The 23091-nt window shown below is 55.7% G+C and overlaps 1 protein-coding gene across 6 annotated transcripts in view; it reads left to right on the top strand.

Moving 5' to 3' along the window:
- Window positions 1-23091, top strand: part of PSTPIP1 (proline-serine-threonine phosphatase interacting protein 1) — a 36331-nt gene that overhangs the window by 645 nt on the left and 12595 nt on the right. For 4 of the 6 annotated variants that reach the window (XM_064480680.1, XM_064480681.1, XM_064480679.1 and 1 more), the window contains exons 2-3: window positions 16322-16422; window positions 16753-16827. The exons of 1 other annotated variant lie outside the window; for it this stretch is intronic. In XM_064480680.1, the coding sequence (XP_064336750.1) occupies window positions 16322-16422; window positions 16753-16827 (176 nt within the window). Of the gene's footprint in view, window positions 1-16321; window positions 16423-16752; window positions 16828-20693; window positions 21526-23091 lie in introns of those variants that run through there. One more of the 6 variants, XM_064480682.1, reaches the window with a different exon arrangement.

Below are 23091 nucleotides of genomic sequence, written 5' to 3' on the forward strand. Positions count from 1 at the left end.
GGAGGTGACCTGGGCTGCTTCTGAGTTGAAAGAGCAAGGGGGCCCTCAGTCTGGGGTACTGATTTCTCTGCAAACTTCAACACAGTGAGAGAGAGGTCTTCTGTGCTCTCAGGGCTGATTTTTCCCCCCGAGAGACCTTCTCCCCACAGCGGAATCTTTTTAGGAGCATCTGATAGATGGTGGAGCTTGAGGAGTTCATGTGAGGCAAAGGAGGGAGGGGGTCACAGATCTGGGGACCAGACAAACTTGAATTTGGATCTTGGCTTTGCTGTCTAAAGGCTGGACAAGTCATTTTACCTCTCTGAGCTTCATTTTCCTCCATCTCTATAGTGGTGGTAAATATTAATAAACATAGCAACTGAATGGGAGGACTAAACAAGGTGAACTGACCTATCCAAGCCCCCCAGCCCCGTGCGGGCGCGCCAAATGGGACCCCTCCTCCCTTCACCCAACCCCTCTTCCTTGTAGAACTTAGGAGTCCTTCGAGGAGGCAACAGGGCTAGGCAATTCCTTGCTCGCTTTCTTAAATTCAGCACACGTGTAAATGAAGTCTTTGCCTCTGTGAAACCCCGGCGCCCAGCCGGCGCATGGGAGTGAAACTACTGGGCCCAGGCCACGCAGCCTGCGAGCCCGGTTGAGACCCCTGTTCCCGCCAGCGTTTTCCCAGCTGTCTCAACCCTCTTCTCTACTCCTGAAACTCTTGCTGTCCCCAGTGGCTCACGGGGAAAAGCTGAGACCTCTCTGGTTGAAGCTGGGGGATGTGGCTGTCGTGAAGCCTGCCCTGAGCCCCCCTGGCTCTTTTCTCGGTCAGCACAGCCTCAGCTGACAGCTGGGCCCTTTCCTGGGGCTTCCAGCCAAGAGGACGAAAGCTAATGAGCCAGGTCTTCCTTCCTTTCCACGCCACGCTCTGCTTGGGGCTCCTGGCCAGCATGAGTGGCTCGTTTCCCGCTTGCTCTGACCGCACAGTGGGCAGGTGGCCTGCAGAGGACACCTTGTGCCTCTCTGGGCCTCCATTTCCCCATCGCTACAAAGAGGGGGTGGGGCCAGCCCAGAGAAGCCAAGGGAGGCAGACCAGGCTTGGCCCATTCCAAGCACCAGGTTGGCAGCTGGAGCCCCACTCGAGGGGCAGGTGCTTGCAGTGGGGTGAGACAGTGAGTCAGCACATCACCTGGAGTACAAAATTGGGTCAAGGATGGAGCCTGAAAATCCTAACCCAAGGCAGGCCAGGACGCCTTATCTCAGCTCCAGGACAGCTGTCCCAGCCCAGGGCCCCTGCGTCCACCTTCCCTAGGACAGAGCTGGCCAAGGAGCAGCCCTAAGGCAGAATCCTGGCAGCAGGGGATGGTACACGAAGGAGCAGGGTGTGGTAGCAGCAGCAAGATCGCAGCCCACCTGTGGCAGCTTCCTGCGCGGCACCCCGCCCACGCCCAGTGCTTGCCCCACCTCTGAGCTGCCGCGGGCTTCGAGGACGGCAGGGGCCTCCTCTCCTCCGCTGCTCGCTCCCTGGGCCTGGGAGGAGGGTGCCGCTTCCCTAAGGAAGGCTGGAGCAGAGGTGGGGAGAAGTGGCCAGTGGGACCCTCTCACACTGAGCCTGGGCAGAGGTCCCAGAAAGTCAGGGTCAGCATCACTGCCTCCAGGGCTCTGAATTCTAACACGTCTCCCGGACACTCAGCCTGGCCCAGCCCATGAGGACAACGAATAGTCACTGAGCACTAAAGGTGTGCTGTGTTCAGGGCTGTGTGTCTCTCACTCATTCAAACCGAGGAAGTAGATATGCTGCTGTTATCCTATTGTTCGCAGGAGGAGGCTGAGGCACAGAGAGGCTAAGTCACTTGCCCAAGGTCACAAGGCTGGCATGAAACCGCATTGGCCCCAGGGTCTGAGCTCCCACCCGGTCCTTCAGCACCCCTCTATCAACACTGACAATCTCTGGGTCTTCGGGCCACGTTAGTGAAGGAGGGAAAAATTCTGTCCTCCCCACCTCCCAGAGAAGTAAGATGATCAGATGAGGTCGACAGAGGTCTTTTGAAGCCCAATTTTCTGACAAATCTGTAAAATGGAAAAGACATAATGATCTAAATGCCCCACGTGGGAGCGTTAGGGACAGGGCCCAGCCTCCCCCTCCCGCAGCCCACACAATGCCATTGAACCCTGCAGCTTGGCAGCACACTGTTTGAAAATGGCTAGTCTTCAGTGGGAGGAAGCCCCTGAACTAGAAGGCTCGTATCTCTACCACAGCACTGCAGTTACCTGGCAACCTCAACCGTCCAGAACACAGGTGACAGCCAGCCCTGTTTCCAGTGCCAGCTCATTGTAAGGAGGGAAACAAAAGTGGTTTCTGAGGAGCTAAGAGCTTGCATTAACGCTTGCATCCTTTACTCATATGAGATGCCCCGTAACTTTTAGTTATGACCTATGAACTCTGATTTTACCCACAATTTTAACAAGCTTGGCCATGTGGTTTTTTAACCTCTAGATGCAGCCAATAGTAGGGATCTACATGGAATCTGATGTACAGGTGGTAACTGACAGGTATTGGTGGACCTGAACTGTTAGAGGTAGCTTGCCTGATAGCAAGAGGGGAGACAAAAAAAAAAAAAAAAAAAAAAAGCTAAAAAGCAGAGCGGTTCAGAGTGGTGGGAACAGTCAGCGCGGGAGCTGGCCAGTCCTGTCCCTCAGTAAGCCTATATTTGCAATTTTGTCAGTGTGGCCACACGGTCTGTATTTATAGCCTGCCTTTATCTTCGTCAGAACAGTCATATGCAGGCTGCTGTGGGAGTGAGGCGGGGGCAGGCCAGCCACAGGGGGAGAGAAGGATAATTTGATTTCTGTTCTACACACAGAGTGATAAAAGAGCATCACGGCTTTGCAGGAAGTTTGTGGCTGAGCCTCAGCGCAGGGCCTGTCAGTGAGACAAGACTGAGGCTGAGAACACCAGGTGCCTGAGCTGAAAGGGCCTTCGAGCTCATATAACTTGACTCAGCACCAAGCCAGAGGGGCACAGAGGCCCAGAGGATGCAGGGTTCCGCCCTTCTCCAGTACACACAGCTTTCCTTGCCAGTGGCTCTGCTCCCAGCAGGAGCCAAAGTGGGTTGCAAGAAACACCTGTCTGCATCCTCAGCTCTGGGCTGGCATGTGGGGTCTGTGTTCAGGCAATGTTTATAGGGTAAGTGACCAAACAGTGAATGCCTCCATGGTCGCACTGCCTTCCTGAATCCGTCTTCTCCTTCATTTCACTTTAGTTGCATTCTACAAAAATTTGTGGAGCAGGGTTCTCTACCAGGTGGTCTGAACTGAGCCTCTGAGCCTCACTCCCACATCCAATCAGATGAATGAGACTGTCTTGCCCTTGAGGAAGTCACATCCAGTGCTGGAGACTGAGGTTCCCTGATGACGGGGCCGGGCGTGGGGTACACCCAGAGAGATGCTCAGAGCTGCACCTTCCCCTCTCACTGCCTCCCAGACCTGTTATCCGTCCGTCTTTGCAAGGAAGTCACTGGATATTACTTTATAAGAGGGAAAATTGAGTTCTGGACCAGGTTTTATTGAGGTTTACAACCTGTCCCTTTTAGGCTTGTTAAAAGGAAGAGTAAGAGCCATAAATACTACCTCTCACACCGCACTCCCTTTGGGCCGGGGGGCCGTCAAGGGAGATGGAAAGAACAGGCCTGAGCTCTCCCTGTGACCTGAGGTCTCATCTCTCCCCTTTGACGCTGGGCTCCAGCTTCATCCTGAAACCTCTGTGCCAAGCTGGGAGGAGCTGAGCTCCCCAATAGACAGAGGACAGAAGGAGGTACCACTTGCCTGGGTCAGGAGAATGACTCACCAGAGACAGAAGGGGCTGAGGCTGGGCCCGCCCCTCCCCCATGCGTTAGATCAGCTACCTCTTCCCCTTCCCAGATCTGACACTTTGAGGTTCCCCATTGAGGAGGCTGCAGAGCATGAGACTGAGAGGGACCTCCCTCTTTTCAGCAGGACTCTGTTTTGAATATGCGTGGATGTGGGTGTGAGTTTCTTGTCTTCAAAACACTGTTGTTAATGACTGCATGGTCCTCCAGCTCGAGGCTTTGGTAGACATGCTGTGATTTATTTATCCAACCCCCTGTTGTTGGACATTCAGGTTCCTGCCAATTATTTAGTATTCTGGACAGTGATGCAATGGAAAGGTCTTTGTGTATCCAGGTTTTGCGTTTGAGGACTACTTTTTTGGGTAACTTCCCCAAAGAGAAGGCATTCCTGGGTGGGAGTGGGGCCAGTTCTCTGGCACTTGGCACTAGCAGCTGCTTTGAGACCCCTCATAGTCCTCTGGCTGGGGGGAGCATTTTCATGCAGGAAGGAGGGAGCAGGGTGGCCTGGAAGGGGCTGGGAGGGCTGGACCCCAACCCCACTTGGACTTTGTGGGCGCACTTGCAGCATGGAAGGCCCCTGTAGCCTTGAAGGCCGAGGAGGGTGTCCTCCAGAACAACAGGGGATTGTAGAGGTGGGAGGCGGGAAAGGGAGTCCCTGGCTGTCGGAAGGAATGAGGATGGACTCTCTATACTGGTTGCAAAGCTCTTTAAGATGTAGTGTTTTGTATAAAAAGCACAGAGCCAAACAGTGTGTCTGGAATATGACCTGTTGTGAAAATTTAGGGAGATAAGCGTTTATATTGGTGTAGGCTTGTGTTAACGAAGAGCATCTCTGGGGTGAGGCACAGAGAACTAATTAAAGTGATGACCTTGGAGGGGAGCGAGAGAAAAGATTGATCGGTGGCAGAGCTGGGTGGCAGGCAGTGTGTTCACTGTGCTCTTTTTTCTGGCGTTTGATTTTCGAACCATGTAAATGTGTTACCTATTGAAAAATTAAATTACACAATCAAAAATGATAAAGGGGAAATTTATTTCCTATTCTGTGAAGATTTTTTTCTGAGTCCGAGCTACTTACGTCATCCCCAGAGGAGCAGTGGCAATGCCTGTTTGTTCAGCGCCTGTTTTGCACCAGGCATTATGACAGTCACTCCACGCGTGTCCCCAAACCCACCCTGCAGGGAAGGACTTGCCAGTGTCCTCCTATTCCCAGCACGGAGGCATGCGCAGGTCAGGGGCCTAGTTCATGACCACATGTCCAGGGCAGAGCAGGGAAACCCACCTAGGTCTGTCAGGCCCCAGCACATCCTGCCCCGGAATCCAGGGAGACTGGCAAGTTGTTAGTTCAATTCTAATTCCTGTAGGGTGAAAGGGTGGCTCCCTATATGTTAGTGTTGGTTTCCATGGTTTGGAAAGTCAGGTGATATTTCTCTCCATAATTTTCTGCGTGATCACAGATTATGGATGCCATTAAAAGGAAAATATTTAAAAACAAAATGAAGCAATTCCTGTTTTCAAGGCTGAGATGGTGTTTTTAGGCAACATTTGTGGTTCGAGAGCATTAATTCTTCCACAGACTCTGTGCACTTTGTGGTACGTGTGCCCCCTGGGACCTGAGAACTTGGTCCCTCTGCGCCCAGTCCGCAGGATGCGGCCAGTTGTCTGACGGTGACAGGGGGCTGCAGAGCTTCGTGGTTGTGTCTGCTCTGCTTTTGCGATGCCTGCAGATGCTCGCCTGTAGGATTTCCTGGCTGTAGTGCCCTGGGTCAAGAACAGAACCCACACCTTTGATTTTATTCTTGGTGGGAGACAAGATCTGCTTCTCAGTGACCCTCTTTGTACTCCAGTTCCCAGGAGCTCAGGGACTTTTCCTGGCTGCTGCCCGCACTACACACAGCTGGGGCGCCAGCTCCTGGAGAGGGAAGGCCCTGCTTGGACTTGGAAGGGCAGGTGGGGATTTGGGAAGTGGCAGGAGGGGAAAGGGCACTCCAGGTGGAAGGTCTGGCTCAGACAAGGGGAAGGGGAAGTAGGCACAGAGGGCTTGGAACATGGTTTCCTGGCCCAGAGGACTGTGTGGGGTGACTGGTAGGAAGGGAAGGCCCCAGCTGGGTTGTGAAAGGTCTTGGCCAGCCTTGAGTGGAGGCAGAGATGCTTTCTTCCTTTTTTCACCCTCTCCAGTGATGGGATGTTTCCATTCATGCAAAAGGGCCTGGAGGCCACAAGCTGTGGGTGGGATACCTGCCCACCTGCCTTGCCCAGAGCCTGGCTGAAGCTACAAACCACATGATGGAGGGAACTTGTTGTAGAAACTGAAACTGTCTCATTTCCAGCAAGAGAGAGTGGTACCCTGTGCCCTTGGGGCTGCCCTGTCAGGGCTCCCTGCGGGGTTACCTCCAGAAGGTCCCTCAGTCACAGGCTTAGTCACTTCCTGTCCTCTAGGCTCAGAAGGGGTCAGGCCTCTTTGAAGCTTCCCCTATCCTCCACCCTCACTTGCTGGGAGGGGCTTGGAGAATCCTTTCCCTTCTCTGAACCTCAGTTTCCTCATCTGTAGGATGTCAGAGCAATTCTCACCTAAGAGACAGTCTTTGAAGGTGCAGAGGTTCAAGGCTCTGCTAAGGGGCCACATTCTGCTGCTCTGCATCGGGAGTTAGCAGACCAGGGACCGATCTCGAGGGATCCAAGCTTCTAATTGGATAGGCACCTACATGGTGAGCCCCCTATGTGGGTCCTTCTAGTCCCAGAATGCCTCCCCAACTCTGTTCACCATTGCATATGAAATTCCACCATTAGAGAGTCATTCCTATGGCTTCGAGTGCAATGAGGAAATAGCACCCGGGTCATAGAGGGGATGTGGGCCTGGGGGTGCCACCCAGATGGACTCTGTGGCTGCCGGGCTACGCCTGGGTCAGAGAGCCTTTGGCGTTGATGGGAACGTGTGGTATTTTGCTGAGACCTGGCACCCTCAACAGCGGGTGACAGAGCAGGCAGGCGAGTGACAGCCCCTTCCACTGGTGTTGACAGGCCACCCACTATTGGGCAATAGGAAGTGTCCACCAGAGCTCCAGAACACACCAGGGTGGGGATGGGGCAGCCGGATGGGATCAGGGCTTCCCAACTGCAGAAAAAGTGAGCAGAAGCTGAGCCATACTGGGGAGGAAGAGACGGGGCGACGGGCTGAGTCGGGAGAGCGCTGGACATGCTCGAGGGGCAAGGAGGCCTGTGTGGCCAGGGCAGAGTGACGAGGACGGACAGCAGTTGGAGATAAGATCAGAAATGTGAGCTGGATCTTATAGGACTGTAGTTCTCAAAAATCCCAGTTCCCGGGCCGTGGCCCCTGTCAATTACATGCAGATCTCGAGGTCGGGGAGCGGTGTTTTCAAAGTTCTCCAGTGTTTCCAAAGCGCAGCCTGGGCTGAGAACCATTGGCGTGGATGTCGGGTGGTGCAGGATGCATTGCCGTTGCTGGTCAGGGCATCTGTCTGGCTTGTATCAGTTATGTGACCTCATTTGACTCACTTGTGAATGAGTAGAGGGTAGAGGTTTGTTGTTTATTTAAGTCTTTTAATCTTATACTTTTTTGTGGTAAATACGTGTAACATAAAATTTGCCATTTTTAAGTGTGCAATTAAGTGGCATCAGTACTTTCATAATGTTGTACAACCATCTTTCCAGAACTTTTTCATCATCCGAAACAGAAATTCTGTACCCCTTGAATAACTCCCTGTCTCCTCCTCTCATCTCCTACTCCACCTGCTGTCTCTGTGAATCTGCCTCTGCTGCGGACCACATCTAAGGAGAATCGGACAATATTTGTCCTTTTTCCACAAATAGGGTCAAATAAGGTCTGTAAGTCTCATCTGTGTTTTACCATATATCAGAACTTCGTTTCTTTTTATGGCTGAATAATATTTCATCTTGTGTATATACCTCATTTTGTTTATCCATTCATCTTTTATTGGGTTCTTGGGTTGTTTCTTCCTTTTGAGTATTGTGAACGATGCTGCTATGAACATGGTTTGAATCTCTGCTTTCAGTTCTTTTGGGTACATACCTAGGAGTGGATCATATGGTAATACTATGTTTAGCATGTTGAATAACTGCTAAACTCTTCCCATCAAAAATGCACAAGGATGCTGATAACTCCACATCTTTGCCAACACTTGTTATTTTCTGTTTTTTTCCCCCCACAACCACAGCCATCCTAATAGGCATGAACTGATATCGTACTGGGGTTTTGATTTGTATTTCCCTAATGACGAAAGATGTTGAGCATCTTCGTATATGCTTATTGGCCATTTGTATTTCTAATTTAGAGAAATGTCTATTTCTTTGCCTACTTTTGAATTGGGTTGTTTGTCCTTTTGCTGATCAGTTGTAAGAGTTCTTTGTATATTCTGGATATTAATCCTTTATCATATATGTGATTTGCAAATATTTTCTGCCAATCTGTGGATAGTCTTTCCACTCGCTCGATATTGTCTTTCAATGCACAAGAAGTTTTTCATTTTGATAAAGTCTAACTTAGCTATTTTTTTCTTTTGTTGTCTGTACTTTTGGTGTCATATTCAAGAAGTCAGCGCCAAATCCAATGTCTTGAAACTTTTCTCCTATGTTTTAAGAGTTTTACAGTTTTACAGAACCCTTTTTGCTCTCCTTTTTTATTTCCTTTCCTGGTTTACTTTTATTACTATGCACTAATCACCCAGGCCCCCACCTTCCAGGAGCTCATTAAGCGTCAGGGTGCCCTTTGTCGGGCTCCTACATATGTTGTTCCTTTTAGTCCCCAGAGGCCCTGGGAGGTGGGCGGTATGTTCACACTCATTTTACAGAGGAGGGAATCTGTGCACAGGGGGTGAGGTAACACTGTCTGTGTGCATGGGACTGGGTGGGACTAGAACCCAGTGCCTGAGCTCTTCCCCCACCCTCGCCGCGACCTGGACTTCCTCCTGGGAGGTGTTCCCATGGGGCATCCCCTGGCAGGTGTGGAAGGGGTGATACTTGGAGAAGGGGATGTGCAGGGACACCTCCCGGACCACTGGTCCCAGTCCCCAGTCCCTTGCTGGTCACTCACAAGCTAGAGCCCATGCAGTGAGGAGCCCTGTGTGGCTGATCACGTGCAGGGGATGGTCAGTGCCTGTCCCTGTCGGCGGGCTCAGCATCTCTTCGGGCTCAGGGTTCTGAGGCGGCTCAGCTCCCTCCTTCCCTCCATCAACCAACCTTCCCCACTTGTCCTCACCCTGGGCCACTGGCATCTGCCTCCTGCCCCGCCCACTGCTGGATCCGAGCAACCCCCTCTGCCGGATCAGCTTGGTGGCAGAGCTACAGAGGAGCTGTGTGACCTGGGCAGGCCCCTCACCTTGCTGAGCCTCAGTGGCTCACCTGTGACATGGGTCAGTGAGTGTGCAGTCCTGACATTGCAGGCTTCTCTGAGAATTAGAGGCATCTAGAACTCTGGCCTCGAGCTGTCAACATCCCACCCATCCTGCTCTCTTCCCCTGAACTTGGAACCTGGCTCTGGTTCCGCATCCCTGCTGGGAAGTTCCCCCAACTTGCTCTGCCTGACTCAGGGCTCTCCCCATCTGGCCTCAGGCTACCTCTTCAGACCCCTTGCTGCTGCCTTTCCACCGGGCGGCTAGCCACTCACAGCTCTGAGCATCAGACTTCACTCTCCTAAACCCGAGGGGCTCACCCTGACCTCCAGGCCTCTGCCTAGACTTGTGTTCACTCCCTGCCCTGCCCCTTGTGCTAACTTCTGCGCGTTTTGGTTTCACAAAGCAGGAGGAAGAAGTAAGGGACCGAGCTGGGCCTTTAAGACTTGAGAGAGTGGAGGGGAAGTGATCAGTACTTCACAGAAATGGGGAGGGAGTGCGGTAAAGGAAGCCTTTCCTTCCTGCGATGGAGGAGGCCTATTTAAAACGGCAAAGTCGGAAGCCAGGCACGCCCACACAACTGCTTTTGGAGCCTGGACAACTTACGTAACCCCTCGTATCCTCCTATGGTCACTATCGCTCAGATAAGAGGCCCCCCGCATGCACAACGGTCCCCTTCTGGGGCTTGCGTTGTTCCCCGCCCCCCACGCCCAGCTATGTTGGATTCTCGGGAGCCCCTGCACATTTTCAGGGCTCTGACAGAGCCCCCAGCTGAAGGGGAGGGCTGCAGAGTGACCATCAGCCACCTTCAGGTCCCCAGCTGGGCCCCAGGTCAAGGGCCCAGACACCTCAGGGGCCCAGCCAGCGGGACTGACCAGGCGAGGGGCCCTGTGAGGCCCGGGGGGGGGGGCGCAGACTGGGGCTCAGTGGAGAACTAGAGCCCCCTGGACATGCATTTCTGGTCCCAGTCTCCTGTCAGCCCAGCAGAACCCAGAGTAGCTAATCTAACCACATGCAATGTGCTTCTTGTTCTTTCAAAGTAAAAGTCTGCCTTCTTGGCTCTCTCCCTGACACCTATCCTGGGCCATCTTAGAAAAGCTGTAAATCACCCCACATTTATCTGCTTATGAATCCTTGCTTCGGGGACACCTAGACCCAGAACACCTGGTTCAGCACATTGTCTGAGGCCCGGGTCCTCTCTGTGGAATCCCTAACCTGCTTACAGACCCTGGCAGTGGGGTGCTCTCCCCACATCAAAGCAGCTCACCTGTGTTCCATATCTGGGGCCACTTGGGCTCTTGGAAAGCCATTCCTTGTACACATCTGGAGTTGGCCTCTCTGTCTCTACCCCCATGAGTCCTGGCTGAGCCTCTGGGGACACGAGCCACAGACGCTCCCTCTGCTCCTGATAACCCACAAAGGTCTGCTAGTGACTGCATTCCTCAACGGTTCCTCAGAGCTGTGGCTTGGGACCCTCTCTTTACCCACCCCTCCTCCTGGGGTGCTCTGGGTAAGCAACCAGCTTGTTCATCGAAGTCTCTTGTCATCCATCCATGCGTGCATCCATTCGTCCATCCATCCAAGCTGTATGTGGATGTTTGGTCCTTTGCTTTTCCTCAGTTTATCCACCAGTGATGGTGGAGATGAGCCCCACTGTGGGGTAATAGCTATGATCTGTGGAAAGAGCCCACCTGCTACTCATTGACTTATCCTCTCTGAGCCTCAGTTTCCTTATCTGTACAATGGTGTTAAAGTCTGGCTTATTTAAAGGGGCTGGGTAATGAGTCATTGAATTACAAGCAAATGGTCTTCTCCATGGGGCAGCTTAGGAGCCAGCTGTCATGAAGCCACGTCCAGCTCAGGGAGGGCCTCCTATTTGCTGAGCGTGGCTGTGCAGACACTGGGCACTGGGCACCTGCAGGCAAACAGACCCACGTTCTGCCTTCAAGGGGGCTGCCTTCTCCAGAGCTCAGTGCCCACTACCTTGTGTGTATCCCAGTAGTTTGGTTTCTCAGGCCACAGCAGACAAGCAACAGTAGAGCAGTGGCTAGGAAACAAGCCACACCAGGCACGCTGGCCGCAGAGGTCCCTGCTGTTAAGCTGCAGTGAGAAAGGAGAGGGCCAAGCAGCCTGTGCGCTGTGCGGCCTGTAACCGTTGTTCAAGATCTGCATCCTTGGCTTCTGGGGCTTCCTGAGATGGAGGGAGCGAGTCCAGTCTCCCTGTTGTCTCCTCTCCCACCAATAAAAGATGATTTAAAAAGTTAAAAAAAAAAAAAGAAAAAGAAAAAGAGCCTATCCACCTAAGAACATGTCAGTCTTTAGGAAGGTTCTTGACAAGAATGCTTAACATTTTACAGAATGGCTTCTCGACTTGGTAGGCTGCAAACTGGAAACTTAATTTTTTTTCTTCCACCTTCCAAAGCCACTGGTAGTTCTCTTGTCCTAACCGCTGGGCATGTTGGAGTGTTTCTGTTCCTTTTCAGGTCTCAGTTTCTTGAGTTCAACCTAATATCAGAATCTCACTCTCTTGTTCAGTTGAAAGCTTCCCGGTCTCCCCGCTTCGCCTGTGATGGGAAGCCTATGATGGGGGGTCTCTGCACCTGCCGTGCTCTCCCCTCCCCTGCTGCTTCTGAGGTCTCCATCCTCTGGTGCGGTCAGTAGCTGTAAACAGGTGAAACGTCTTCGTCCTCTGGTGATGGTGCAGCAGGTGGCAGAGGCCCACAGGTCAACTCTTCCTCTTGTGGCTACCTCGGTGGGATCTGGCCTGGGAGAGCTGAGCTCAAATCCCAGCTGTGCCCTACAGGCCCCTGGCAGGTTAGATCACCTCTCTGGGTTCCGTTTTTCTCACCTCTAAAGTGTGGGTAATGATCCTGAGCCCCGTTCCCGCTCAGGGCAAGCTGTGACCTTGTGTTCACTCCTTCTGTGTACATTACTTCCTTGAATTCTCAGATCAACCCTAGGTGGTGGAAACAATGAGGGAAGGAGAGGCTGAGAATGACCAGGTCCACAGGTGGCGTGTGAATCTGTATCTGGCCTGCTGAACTCTGTCCAGTCTCTCAGACAGGCCTGGGCCCCCAGCCCCTGGCTTAGCAGCCAGTCTTCCCTGATGGGGCTGTGCCCTAGTGGGATGGGCTGTAGGGCCAGGAGTGGCTGGCCTCTGCCCTCACCTCCTCGATGAAGAAACCAGGTCCCAAGAAGAGAAGTGGCTTGCTCAGGTTCCTGGTCTCTGTGGTCTAGCCCATGGAGCCACCAAGAGTGGTATGGGTACGAAAAGGGAGAAGTGGCAGTGGGCACAAAGGCTGCTTCTCTGCGCACCCAGTGGGGCCACAGCAGGGCCTGGTCTGTGGCTCACGCCCAGAGCACCCAGAGAAGGGAGCAGGTGGGCTGCCCCTGGGCAGGACCGGGCGCCCAGGTTTCCCCTGCACAGCCTGGAGGCTGAGGCAGGGGTGCTCTTTGTCTCTTTGTCCTGTCAGAGCTCTCCTGAGCACCTCCTCCTGCAGCTCTGATCTGGCCCCTCCGAGGGGAAAGGGAGGCCCAGAGTGGCCATACAGCGTGGATGGCAAGGCCTGGGGTCCTACATCTGGCTTGAGAGGTGTCTCCCAAAGGAGGGGTCTGCACCTGCCTGCCACCTGGCACCCTACCCCAGGGTGGGTTGCCCTAGGTGCCACATGGCGGGGGCGGGGCTTCGGGCTGCTTGCTGGCTCCCAGCCCCACGTCTGCAGAGCCAGCCCCACCCTTCTCCAGGGCAGCGCTCCTCTGACCCAGCCTGGGCACAGAGCCGGCCTCTGTGAATCCATGGTAACTGGATGACGGACTGAAACACAGCTTTGATTTGAGGCAGAGAGAATTTGAGTAATCATTTCCAAAACTTTTTAAAATCATTTTTTGACTTTTTAAAAAGGAAGAGTTGCTGGGCTGGCTATTGAATGACTGATGTGGGTATGTGGGTTTGCAGACAGGCCCAGATTCTGACCTTTACCAGCTGAGTGACCTTGAGCAGTCGCTTCCCTTCTTTGGCCTGGTCACCGTGCTGACCTCCCTGTGTGTGTGGTGTTTTCAATAAGAAAATGGCTATGATGGTCTTGGCATGGTGTGTGGCAGGTAGACTCAATAAATGGTGATTTCACAGAGGGCAAGGCCACGGGCAGGTCTCAGATGACAGGCTGCTGATGGACAGAAGGAGGTGGGAGGCCCTGCCTTCTGGGCGCTTCTGCATTGTGGAGATGTCAACCTGAGCCTGTAAATGAGGGGACTGATAGGAGGCCCTTGATACTAGAGGGTGGAGCTGGGGAGGTGCAGGGAGGGAAGGCCAGGGTGGGCCCCCTGGAGCAGGGGACTCCGGTGATGGGCGTTGGACAGTGAGCGTGCAGGACTGATTGATTAACTGAATGATTGGTTGGTTCATTTCCTCAGCAGCTTCCTGAACTCGACTCTGCCCAGCCCTGGGCCATGAGTCAGAACCGGTGCCTGGAGGAGGAGGCTGGGGTGGGGGAGGGGGGCGTGCAGGCTGGGAGGGAGCAACCCTCAGGGAGTCAGGCACTTCCTTGGAACAGGCTAGTCACTTGTGACGGCAGCTCTCTTGGCCAAAGCCCCCGCTGGCACCACAGTGGCTCTGAGCAGGGACTAGACAGCAGAGACCAGATTCTCGACCCTGCTATGTGCTCTGGGGACTTGCACTCCTGGGGCCCCTCTGCCTGCCACCTCCTCCAGAATGGCCAATGTAGGTTTGGTTTTGCTTCTCTTTCCACTCTGGGGGGCTCAGTAAGGACAGGGGTTCCCCTAGAGGGTCGGGGCTGGGTGTGGGCCTGGGAGGGAAGAGCAGAGGGTCTGAGGCAGGGGTGGGCTCCGGTCAGCATTTCCCTGCAGCTGTCGCCCGCACCAGAGGAGGCGCTGTGGAGTAAGCGCAGGTGCCCTGCAAGTCCTCATCCTTGTCCTGCCTCTACCTGTGGGACCTCAGGCAGGTTCTTCCCTTCCCTGGGCCTCCATTTCCCCAGGGATGGAGGAGCACAGGACAGGACGCTTCCCCGTTCTGGTGGTCTAGGGAATTCGTCCCTGAATGCTGGTGCCCAGCTCAGAGTGACCCACTCAGTGGGAGAGAGCTGGAGGCTGAGGCTCCAGATTCATTTTCCTCCCTGGCTGCTGCCGGCTTCTGTCCTGGGGGCCCGGAGGGAGGGCAGAGCTGATGGGCAGGAAGCCATGGTCTGCTGACTGGTTAATAGGCAAGTGGCCCACAAAAGCCACAGAAATGGAAGCTTGGCCCAGGCACACCCGCCTGGACCCTGGGTGGACAGGCCTGCAAGGGTTGGGGGGTGGCTTCCTCTCGCTGGGGCCCTGAGTAGCCAGCCCAGGCCCAAGCCCGTTGCTTGTTACCCTGTGGGTGGCTGAGCCTGAGTCTCAGGAACTTCTAGAAGTGCTTATGGGGGAGAGGATGAGCTTGGGGTCATAAGTATCCAACAGGCCTGAAGAGTCCACTCTTCTTATTTTGCTGAGGGTGTGCTGAGCCTGGCATGGGACCATTTGAGGCAATTTGTGGTATCCCTGCCCTTCTCTACCACATCTGATTCTCCTTAGACCTTGAAGAACAACATCTTCTCTTCCCAGAACCAGGTTCAAATGCCTCTTCCTGCAGGAAGCTCTCCTTGATTTAGACTCCTCCTCTACCTCTCCCCGCCCACCCACAACACAGCATTTGAGGGGAGGCATGGGGCAGGGAAAGGAGCATCACCAGCTCTTGACTAAGGCAGATTAGACCTGCCTCCTCTGAGTGTGTGTGGCCTTGGGAATGCCCCACTGATTCTCTACGCTCTGAGGTAGGGCTATGATGTGTCAGGGAAGCGAGAGCTCCTTTCCCTACTCTCTGAGGCTTTTGGCGCTTTGTGGGGATGGAAAAGAAGACAGACTAGGCGCTGAATCTTGGAGCTTAACCCAATTTGTAGTTGCCTGGCCAAGCACCCGGGTGCGGTGGGGTCCTTCCTCAAGAATGGATGTGGGAGCCAGGCTGGGACACAGGAGCCCCAGTTCTCAGCACCACGTTTCACCACCTCTCAGGCTCCATCACCCACCCTTGGCGGTCAGCCTCATGTGCAGTGCCTGGGGAGAGCTGGGGGGGGCTGCATGGCCCCAGGACCCACTCTCTAGACTAGGGACATCCTAGGAGACCCTCTGTCCCCTCATGGTCCTTGAGACCTACCTCCCTCCCCCAACTTCCTGCACCACCAGCTCAGAATCCACTCTAGGGTTGAGAGAGGAGAAGTGTGTGTCCTGGACACAGGGCAGGCTGAGCACATGCTGGGCGGCAGAGAGGCAGCTGTGTCCTGGAGATTTCTCCACGGTGCCCTCTCCCCACTGTCCTGGCTAAGAGCTGGACCTAGGGTGTGCTGGGTGTCCTAGGGGTGCTAGGTGTGTCCCAGGTGTGTGTTAAGGTGTGCCCCGGTCCTGACTGAAGTCACCCGCGATGCCCACCTCATCAAGGGGGAGCAGGTGATCATTTGAGCCCCCATGGCGAGCCCGGGGTGGCGGCTGGCACACGGCTGGTGGTCAGGAAATGATTGCTGCCATCACTGCAGAGGCTGTAGAGTGAAGAGGTGAGAGGCGCGGACCCCAGCCAGATGGCCTGGGTTTAACACCAGGCCTGCCACTTTCAAGCTGAATCAGCCTGGGCACACTTTCACCCGTCAGTGCCTCAGTTTGCTCACGTGGACACCGGAGATAATATGGTTATTGAGGTGAAGGAGTGGGCAGCGCCAGGCACCCCACAAGGCTGTCCTCACGGGGCCTCGGTGGGGGCCCTTCCCAGGGCGTCTTAGGTGAGGGTTGCTGTGTCCTGGACTGTGAGCTCTGACGCCCTGCGGGGCCCACCGCCACACCTGGTGCCTCCACCGATGGGGGGCCTACTGTGTGCTCGTGTGAAGCCAGGTCCTGAGTCCCAAGAGCTTGTTCTTGAATGAGGGAGATGGAGGCAGACGGGGAGGCCAGGTCTCGGAGGCTGGAGAGGGACTTTTCCAGGAGGTGGTGAGAGGGGTTCTGGCCAGGCTGCACGCAGTGCTTCTCAACCCACATAGCTCTCTGTCCTGCGGCCCTCACATGCCCCTCTGCCCTGTGTTCCAGTGCAGGGACTTCACCGCCCACACGGGCTACGAGGTGCTGCTGCAGCGGCTGCTGGACGGCAGGAAGATGTGCAAGGATGTGGAGGAGCTGCTGAGGCAGAGGTGAGCGCAGGAGGGCCGGGCGGGAGGGAGGTGGCCTCCACCCAGCTCCTCGGAAGTGGCTGAGCCCCGATCCCAGCCGAGCTGTGGCGGGGTACCCTGCTCTAACAGGTCAGGTGTGTGACTCTTGTGTCCTTCCCAACCTGGGCCTCCCCCAAGTGGACAAATAATCTGAAGTCCCCCCAGATGTGCCTGTATTTGGCCGTCATTGATTTAGAGGAAGGACTGGCGGCTTAACTTTCTCAAGGAGGTCCCCAGAGGTGGAGTGAGTGAGCTTGTGGGAGGCAGAGCTGGAGGAGATGCAGCCCACGGATGTCACCGATGTCGTTGCAGGGCGCAGGCGGAGGAGCGGTACGGGAAGGAGCTGGTGCAGATAGCCCGGAAGGCAGGTGGCCAGACGGAGATCAAGTAAGAGGCTCCCTCCTGCTTTGCCAGGTGTGGGTTGGACCGGAAGGGCCAGCGAGGGTCTGGTGGCTCCCAGGGCAGGTGCCTGGAGGGCAACTCTCATGGGTTTCAGGCATTCTGGGTGAGGTCAGGTTCTGTGTGTGGGAGAAAAGGCAGCAATCTGAGTGCCAAGGCCCCGGGCAGGGGACGAAGGCCATCTGTCCTCGGCACCTGTAGCACAGCCCGCCTCCACCTGGGAGGCCTCCATCCAAGTCCTGAGAGGCAGGTGACAGCCTCTCACCAGCCCCTCAAGCCCCCTGCAGTGTGGGCTCAGCTGGGCTTCAAGGAGGGAGGTGTGGCCAGAGGCAGGGCCGTCAGGTCCTCACCTGTTAACTGTGTGACCTTGGTTGGGGGGTGGTCACTGACACTCTCTGTGCCTCCGTTTCCTCATCAGTGAACAGGATAATAGCGCACCCTTCCTCGGAGGCTAATGCAAGTCCAGAGCTCGGCTCAGGACGGGAGGTGGTGAGGGCAGTTGCCACCGTGAAACAGCTGGGCTTCTCTGGCCCTGGGGCCTGGGCCTCTGTGCACAGGCTGTGAGGAGAGGGTGCAAATGGGGAAGGAGTGATGATCTGAGGAAAGTTAAGGAGAACTTTCTAACAGTGGAGTGGAGGGGCTGCTTGGAAGGTGCAGACCCTCCCCACACTGGGTGAGGACTGAGCCAGGCTGAGGGGCAGAGCGCTGGACTCCAAGTCCTGGAAGGACTTTGATAAGCCCTTCTCCTACCCGGGAGGCCCAAGACCTGACCCCAGCCTGCGGCTGCCACAGCAGCCCATGGCCCTTGCTCCTTCTCCCCCGGTGAGTGTCTGGCTCTGCCCAAGGAAAGGCGCCCCAAAGCTTGTCAGTTCCAAAGCTGGGAACTGGGTCCCCTCATCTGAGTCTCCGAATATACAGCACTCTCTAGGTCTTCTAAAGACACAGGGGGCCCTGGCTGGTTCCTGCTTCCATCCTGGACCTGGAGAAAACTTGGGGAGGGCTAGAGCAAGATTGAAAAGTGGTGTGAGAGCCAGGGGAGGTGAATGCTCAGTGCCCAGGGGTCCTGCATTGGACCAGAAAGTGTGACTGCAGCTCTAGGAGTAAGAATGCATGTGCTCTAGTCCCTGCCTGGCCTTTGTGAGCTGTGTGACTGTGGGCAAGTCACTGAACTTCTCTGACTTGGTTTTCATCTGTCCACACCAGTGGGCTGCTGTGCAGTTAAATAGGGCAGGGCAGAGGCTGGGTCCAGGGGTGAGCTCAGGACATGGTAAGGAATAGATGCAGGTCTGGGGGGACCATCTTCGTCTTCCTGCGTAGGGCGTGATATCATGGGAGTATGATCTGGGAGGGGTCCCTGCCCGCCTCCCGGCCTCCCAGGCCTGCTGAAAAGGGAGAACTTTCGTGGGAAGAGAGGAGACCTTCCGGAGGGAGATGGAGAGGGCGCTCCAGGCAGGGCCGTGGCGGAGGCCAGGCTGGAGGCGGGCTGTGTGAGGCACACTCAGGGGGCTGTGAGTCATGGGGACTTCCAGCAGGGAAGGAGAGGCCACTGAGGATGAGGATAAAATGGGAGTGGAGCCAGGTGGGCAGTGGGAAGGGCGGTGAGCACACAGTATCTTGCCCATTTTTAGAACTATGAAGTGGCCAGGGCGAGTCTCTGGGTGGCCCTGACTCCCTGCGTGGTTATAGGAGGCCCGGAGAGGCAGAGTGTGCCCTGCCCTGTGTGCTGTGTGACTGGGGGTGGGCTCTCCCCCTCTCTGGGTCCTAGGTCCTAGGCTATGAAAGGGCACAGTCAAACCCAAGAGTTGCTTTGGACAGTCAGAATGTCAAGCAGGGTGCGCTGAGCCACAGTGATGGTCCATAAATAGCCGGGGTCTTTACGATCATGCAGGCCCCTCCGTAAGTCAGGTAAATTGGGGTCACCCTGCTGAGTTTGGGGCTGAGGAGCCTGACTGGCCAGCCTAGACCATTTCTTTTGAGGCCCCGGCCCCTCCCTGGCCCAGAGAGCTGGAATCCCTGGAGGGGCAGCCTCCATCCTACCTGGAAAGAGATGGAGCCTAGGCTGGGAGTGCCAGGCCCCCAGGCTCAGCCTAAGCAGCAGCAGGACAGGCAGGAACAAAACCCCTGGGGGCCCCGCCACCCAGCCACGCAGCCTCCAGGATAGGCCAGAGTGGCGCGTGCGCACCAGCACTGCCCCAAGTTTCCCATTGAGCAGAGGCGGACAGAGCAGCGGGGCAGAGCTGGGTAGGCTGGGGAGGGTACCTCCTGGGAGAGGCGGAGAGGAAGGGGAGGTGCCTTCCTGCCAGGGGCCTGGCCTGGGCAAAGGCTGGAGCTGGGAAAGCTCAGGGCACACTCAGAACCAGTGAAGGACAGGTAGGAGTCAAACAGTCCCAGCTCCCCGGCTGCCTCCCCTAGGGCCGTACCCCTAACTCAGTGGGCGGTACACAGTAGGTGCTTAATAAGTACCTCTGTTGACCCACGTGACTTGTACTGAGCTTGATGAGACTGTCAGCCGTGGGCCAAGTATCCATCATCCATCCGAGCCTACCCTGTGCCACGCCCTAGGCCGAGGTGAGGGGAGTCTACATTTTTGAAATAAGGTAAGATAGAGGCCCCGATGTCCAGAAGCCAGGGTCTCACACACTGAGGGCAACTTCACTCTTGTCCCCAGGCCTTTGTGTTAGAACCTCCCTTCAGGGCCCTCTCATGGCCTGCCTCCTCCAGGAAGCTCTCCCAGACACTCCAGACTTGCCTGCCCGTCAGGGTCTCGGCCTAGACCAGGTTGCCCCCTCCCACACCAGCCTGGAGGGCTCCTTGTGGGTACAGTGAGTGGCAGCCGTGACAAGATGGGTTGCCTGCTTGTCAGCATGGAGCCTTGGGATGTGCTCGGGGTGGGCACCTGGCAAAGCTAGCCTGGCTGTTCCGCGTGGGGGTTGGCAGTTCATCCTCCGGGACCCATCCGCTGGTTGCAGGGAGCCCCCCCAGGTCCCATGGGCTGCTCATTCGCAGCCTCTGGGAGGGTGGGCGGAGGGCTGGGGGGTGCACAGGCTGGATGGGGCGAACGAGGAGGACAAAAGCTAAGGGGTTAAGTGACCCTGGAAACAGCCTGGCAAGAGCTGAGAGGGCAGAGCAGGCCTCCCCACCCCTGCTGCCTGGAGATGCAGCGTTTCTGTCCCTCCCTGACCTCAGACTGGCCAGAAGGCCTGAGACTCAGCCACATACGGTGAGAGGTTACTTCCACCTTCAAGTGATTTTTTAGCGGTCTCCTCCTCCACATGTTAACTCAGCAACCATTCTCTGGGCGCTGGCAGCGGAGAACACACAGGTAAGACCTGGTCGCCAGCTCCAGGGATCCCCACAAGCCCCTTCAATGCATTTTAAAGGCATTATGTGGGTGCAGGGGCTTACTGATACCACTTAAACCACACATCAGCCTCACAGAAAACTCACCTTGACTCTTCCTTCCCACCTCTGGGCCTTTGCTCTGGCTGTCACCCCTGTTTCTCCCCTGTAAGGCCTGGCAGAAGTCCCACCTCCCTCAGACAGCTGTCACCTCCCCATCTCATTCATCCTGCCCCAGGTAGAGCGCTGAGGGCCGTGGGCTCCGGAAGCTGCCTGGTGGGGTGTGCAGGAAATGAGGGGGAATTGAGGCAGCGGGGCTAGGCCAGCTTCCTGCGAACATCCCCCAGGAGGGCAAGGTTTTGAATCATCACACCTTCCCACCTGTTTCACTCCTGCTTGTCTCAGCCGAAAACCCTGTGTTTTCCTGTCTGAAGAGATTTTGGTTTCGTGATCTCTCCTCCTCTGAGCTCAGAGAGTAAAGATATCCCTGAGGATGCTGTGGGGAGAGAGAAGGGCCTGTTCCCATCAGGGCTTCCTGGAAGCCAGCGTACTCCAGGCCCAGCCTGCAGCACAGGGAGGTGACAGGAGCCATCTCCTGTGAGCAGGAGCCTTTTGGCCAGCAGGTGGGCTGGTGGGAGGTGGGGATGCCACCGCAGAGATGGGGAGGTGACGCATGTCACAGGCTGGGGATGCAGTACAGAAGATGTTCACACTGGAAATTCAGACTGAGACAGAGTTCCAGGCTGAGAGCCAAGTCGAAAAGGGCAACAGGATGAGTTACACATGAGGATGCTGGTGACTGACAACAGAGGGCAGAGGCCTGCATGGGGTCCCCATCCTTGACATGTGATGGAGACACAGTAGAGGAGAGCTCCGGGAAACCTTGGTGACAGTTTCCCTGAGTGTCAATGGGGAGGAACCCAGGAATGATAGAAAAGCTAAGAGAAATCATCTTTTCTGAATTTTGTGGGGCAGAGAAAGATTTCAGATGGTCCCCAAATGCCCCACAGGATCAGAGTTTAAGGCCATTCACCTGGGAAGAGTTTGTCAACCCACAATGGGCTCCCTCTGGTCCCAGGAAAAGTTGAGGTCTCCCCACAATAGACCTGGGGCTGTCTCCTTGAAAGTCTGGCTGAGAGAGAGAGGTGATGTCCTGGGCCCTGCTTTGTGAGTGGAACTGTGATGGCCTGAAGGAGAAGAAAGGTCTGCTGCCCAGAGGTGAGTGGGTGGGGGACCTGGAGCAGTCAGAGCCTGCAGTCCTGCTCCCCTGTCCCGAGCAGACCGAGCACCCTCATCCGTGCAGCCCCCAAGGAACAGCAAGCTCATGGGCGCAAACAGGAGCCTGAGGTGAGCATAGACTCTGTCACCATCAGGACCATCCCAGGGTGGGAGCAGAGACTGCATGTCCGCCTGGCAGTGCTGTAAACTCAGGCAGGGGCTCCCAGCATCCAATGTGTGTAGGGGTCGGGATAGCAGGGAGGAAGGACCAGCTGCCCCAGGAGGCTGTGATTCCTTACAGCCACCTTGGGCCTGGGAGGAAGGGCCTGAGTTCCTGGGCCCAGGAGGGTGGAGAAAGGCCTCGGTATTTAGGAGTGTTGAGTTTGTTGTTCTGGGCTGTGATCCTGCAGACAATGCAGAGGAGAACCAGGCATTGCCCCTGTTCAATGGGCTCACAGTTCAGTGGGGTAACAGACACTCAATGTATCAACCCAAGATGACAACAGGACAAGTGCTCAGAAGGGACAGAAGAGGAAGCCAGGCCAGATGCTGCACATAGGGAATTAGCATGTTCAAAGGCCTTCAGGTAAAAAGGAACATGGCATACAGCAGGAACTGGTGGGTGGCCAAGTGACTGGGGCAGAGAACAGGGCTAACAGGTGGTAAGTGAAGCTGGAGGGATGGCGATGGTGGGCCAGGGGCCAGGGTGGTGGCAGTGAGAGGTGGACAGGTAGGAGATTTGGGAGGTGGAAGGGAAGGTAATGCAGGGGGAGGCGGGTGGAGCCGAGGGCAGCTCCCAGGTTTCTGGTGTGCATAACCAGGAGCCCTGGTGGTGCGTTTGCTGAGAAGGGAGACCTGCAGAAGGAGCAGGTTTCTGGGGGCACTGAGTCCATCTCAGACACTCTGAGTCTGAGGTGTCTGTGAGATGTGAGAGACCAAAGGAGGTGAGGGGCAGGCAGTGAGTGTGCAGGCCGCGGGCTCTGCGGGGTCTGGGTGGGATGTGGGCATGTTGTGGGTGAGGGATGGTGGGGAAAAGGGGCCACGCTGGGCCTGGAGAAGCCCTAACCATGAAGGGGGAGACCAAGGCAGGAGAGTGTGTAGGGAAGGAGAGGGATTGGAGGCGTAACCACTGGCAAGGCGTCACCTGTCGGAAAGTCCTGACCTCTCCCCTCCCCGACCAGGGCATGTCAGGTCACCATGGCCATCACCCCTCTCCTTCCTCTGGTGAAAAGCAGAGTCCCACCGGGTTCCACCTCTCACCAGTTGTGTGACCATGGTCAGTTTCTTAACCTCTCTGACCCTTGTTTTTCTCATCTGTAAAATGGGGATAATGATGGTGCCCTCCCTGCCTGGAAGAGCTGTGAGGATTAAGTAATTTAAGCTCACGCTGGAACCTCCATCAGCAGCACCTGGAGGCAAGTTAAAACAGTGTGCCAGGCCCCACCCCCGAGCTTCTGCTTCAGGAGGCTGGGGTGGAGCCTGAGAATTTGCGTTTCTAACAAAGGCCCAGGTGATGCTGATGCTGCTGGCCTGCTCCTTCTCCATGGCCATGGCCTCAGGTTCCCCAGCTGTCCCAGGACCGCGGGAGATGCAGGTGGGTGGGCCGGGCTGTCTCGCTGGGTGTCATGCAGCCATATGGCCACCAGGGGGCGGGCGTGCCGCTCTGCAGAGAGACTGTATGAGAGCCGAGAGCAG

The sequence above is a fragment of the Camelus dromedarius genome, chromosome 29, assembly GCF_036321535.1.
Source record: "Camelus dromedarius isolate mCamDro1 chromosome 29, mCamDro1.pat, whole genome shotgun sequence".
Classification (NCBI taxonomy): Eukaryota; Metazoa; Chordata; class Mammalia; order Artiodactyla; family Camelidae; genus Camelus; species Camelus dromedarius.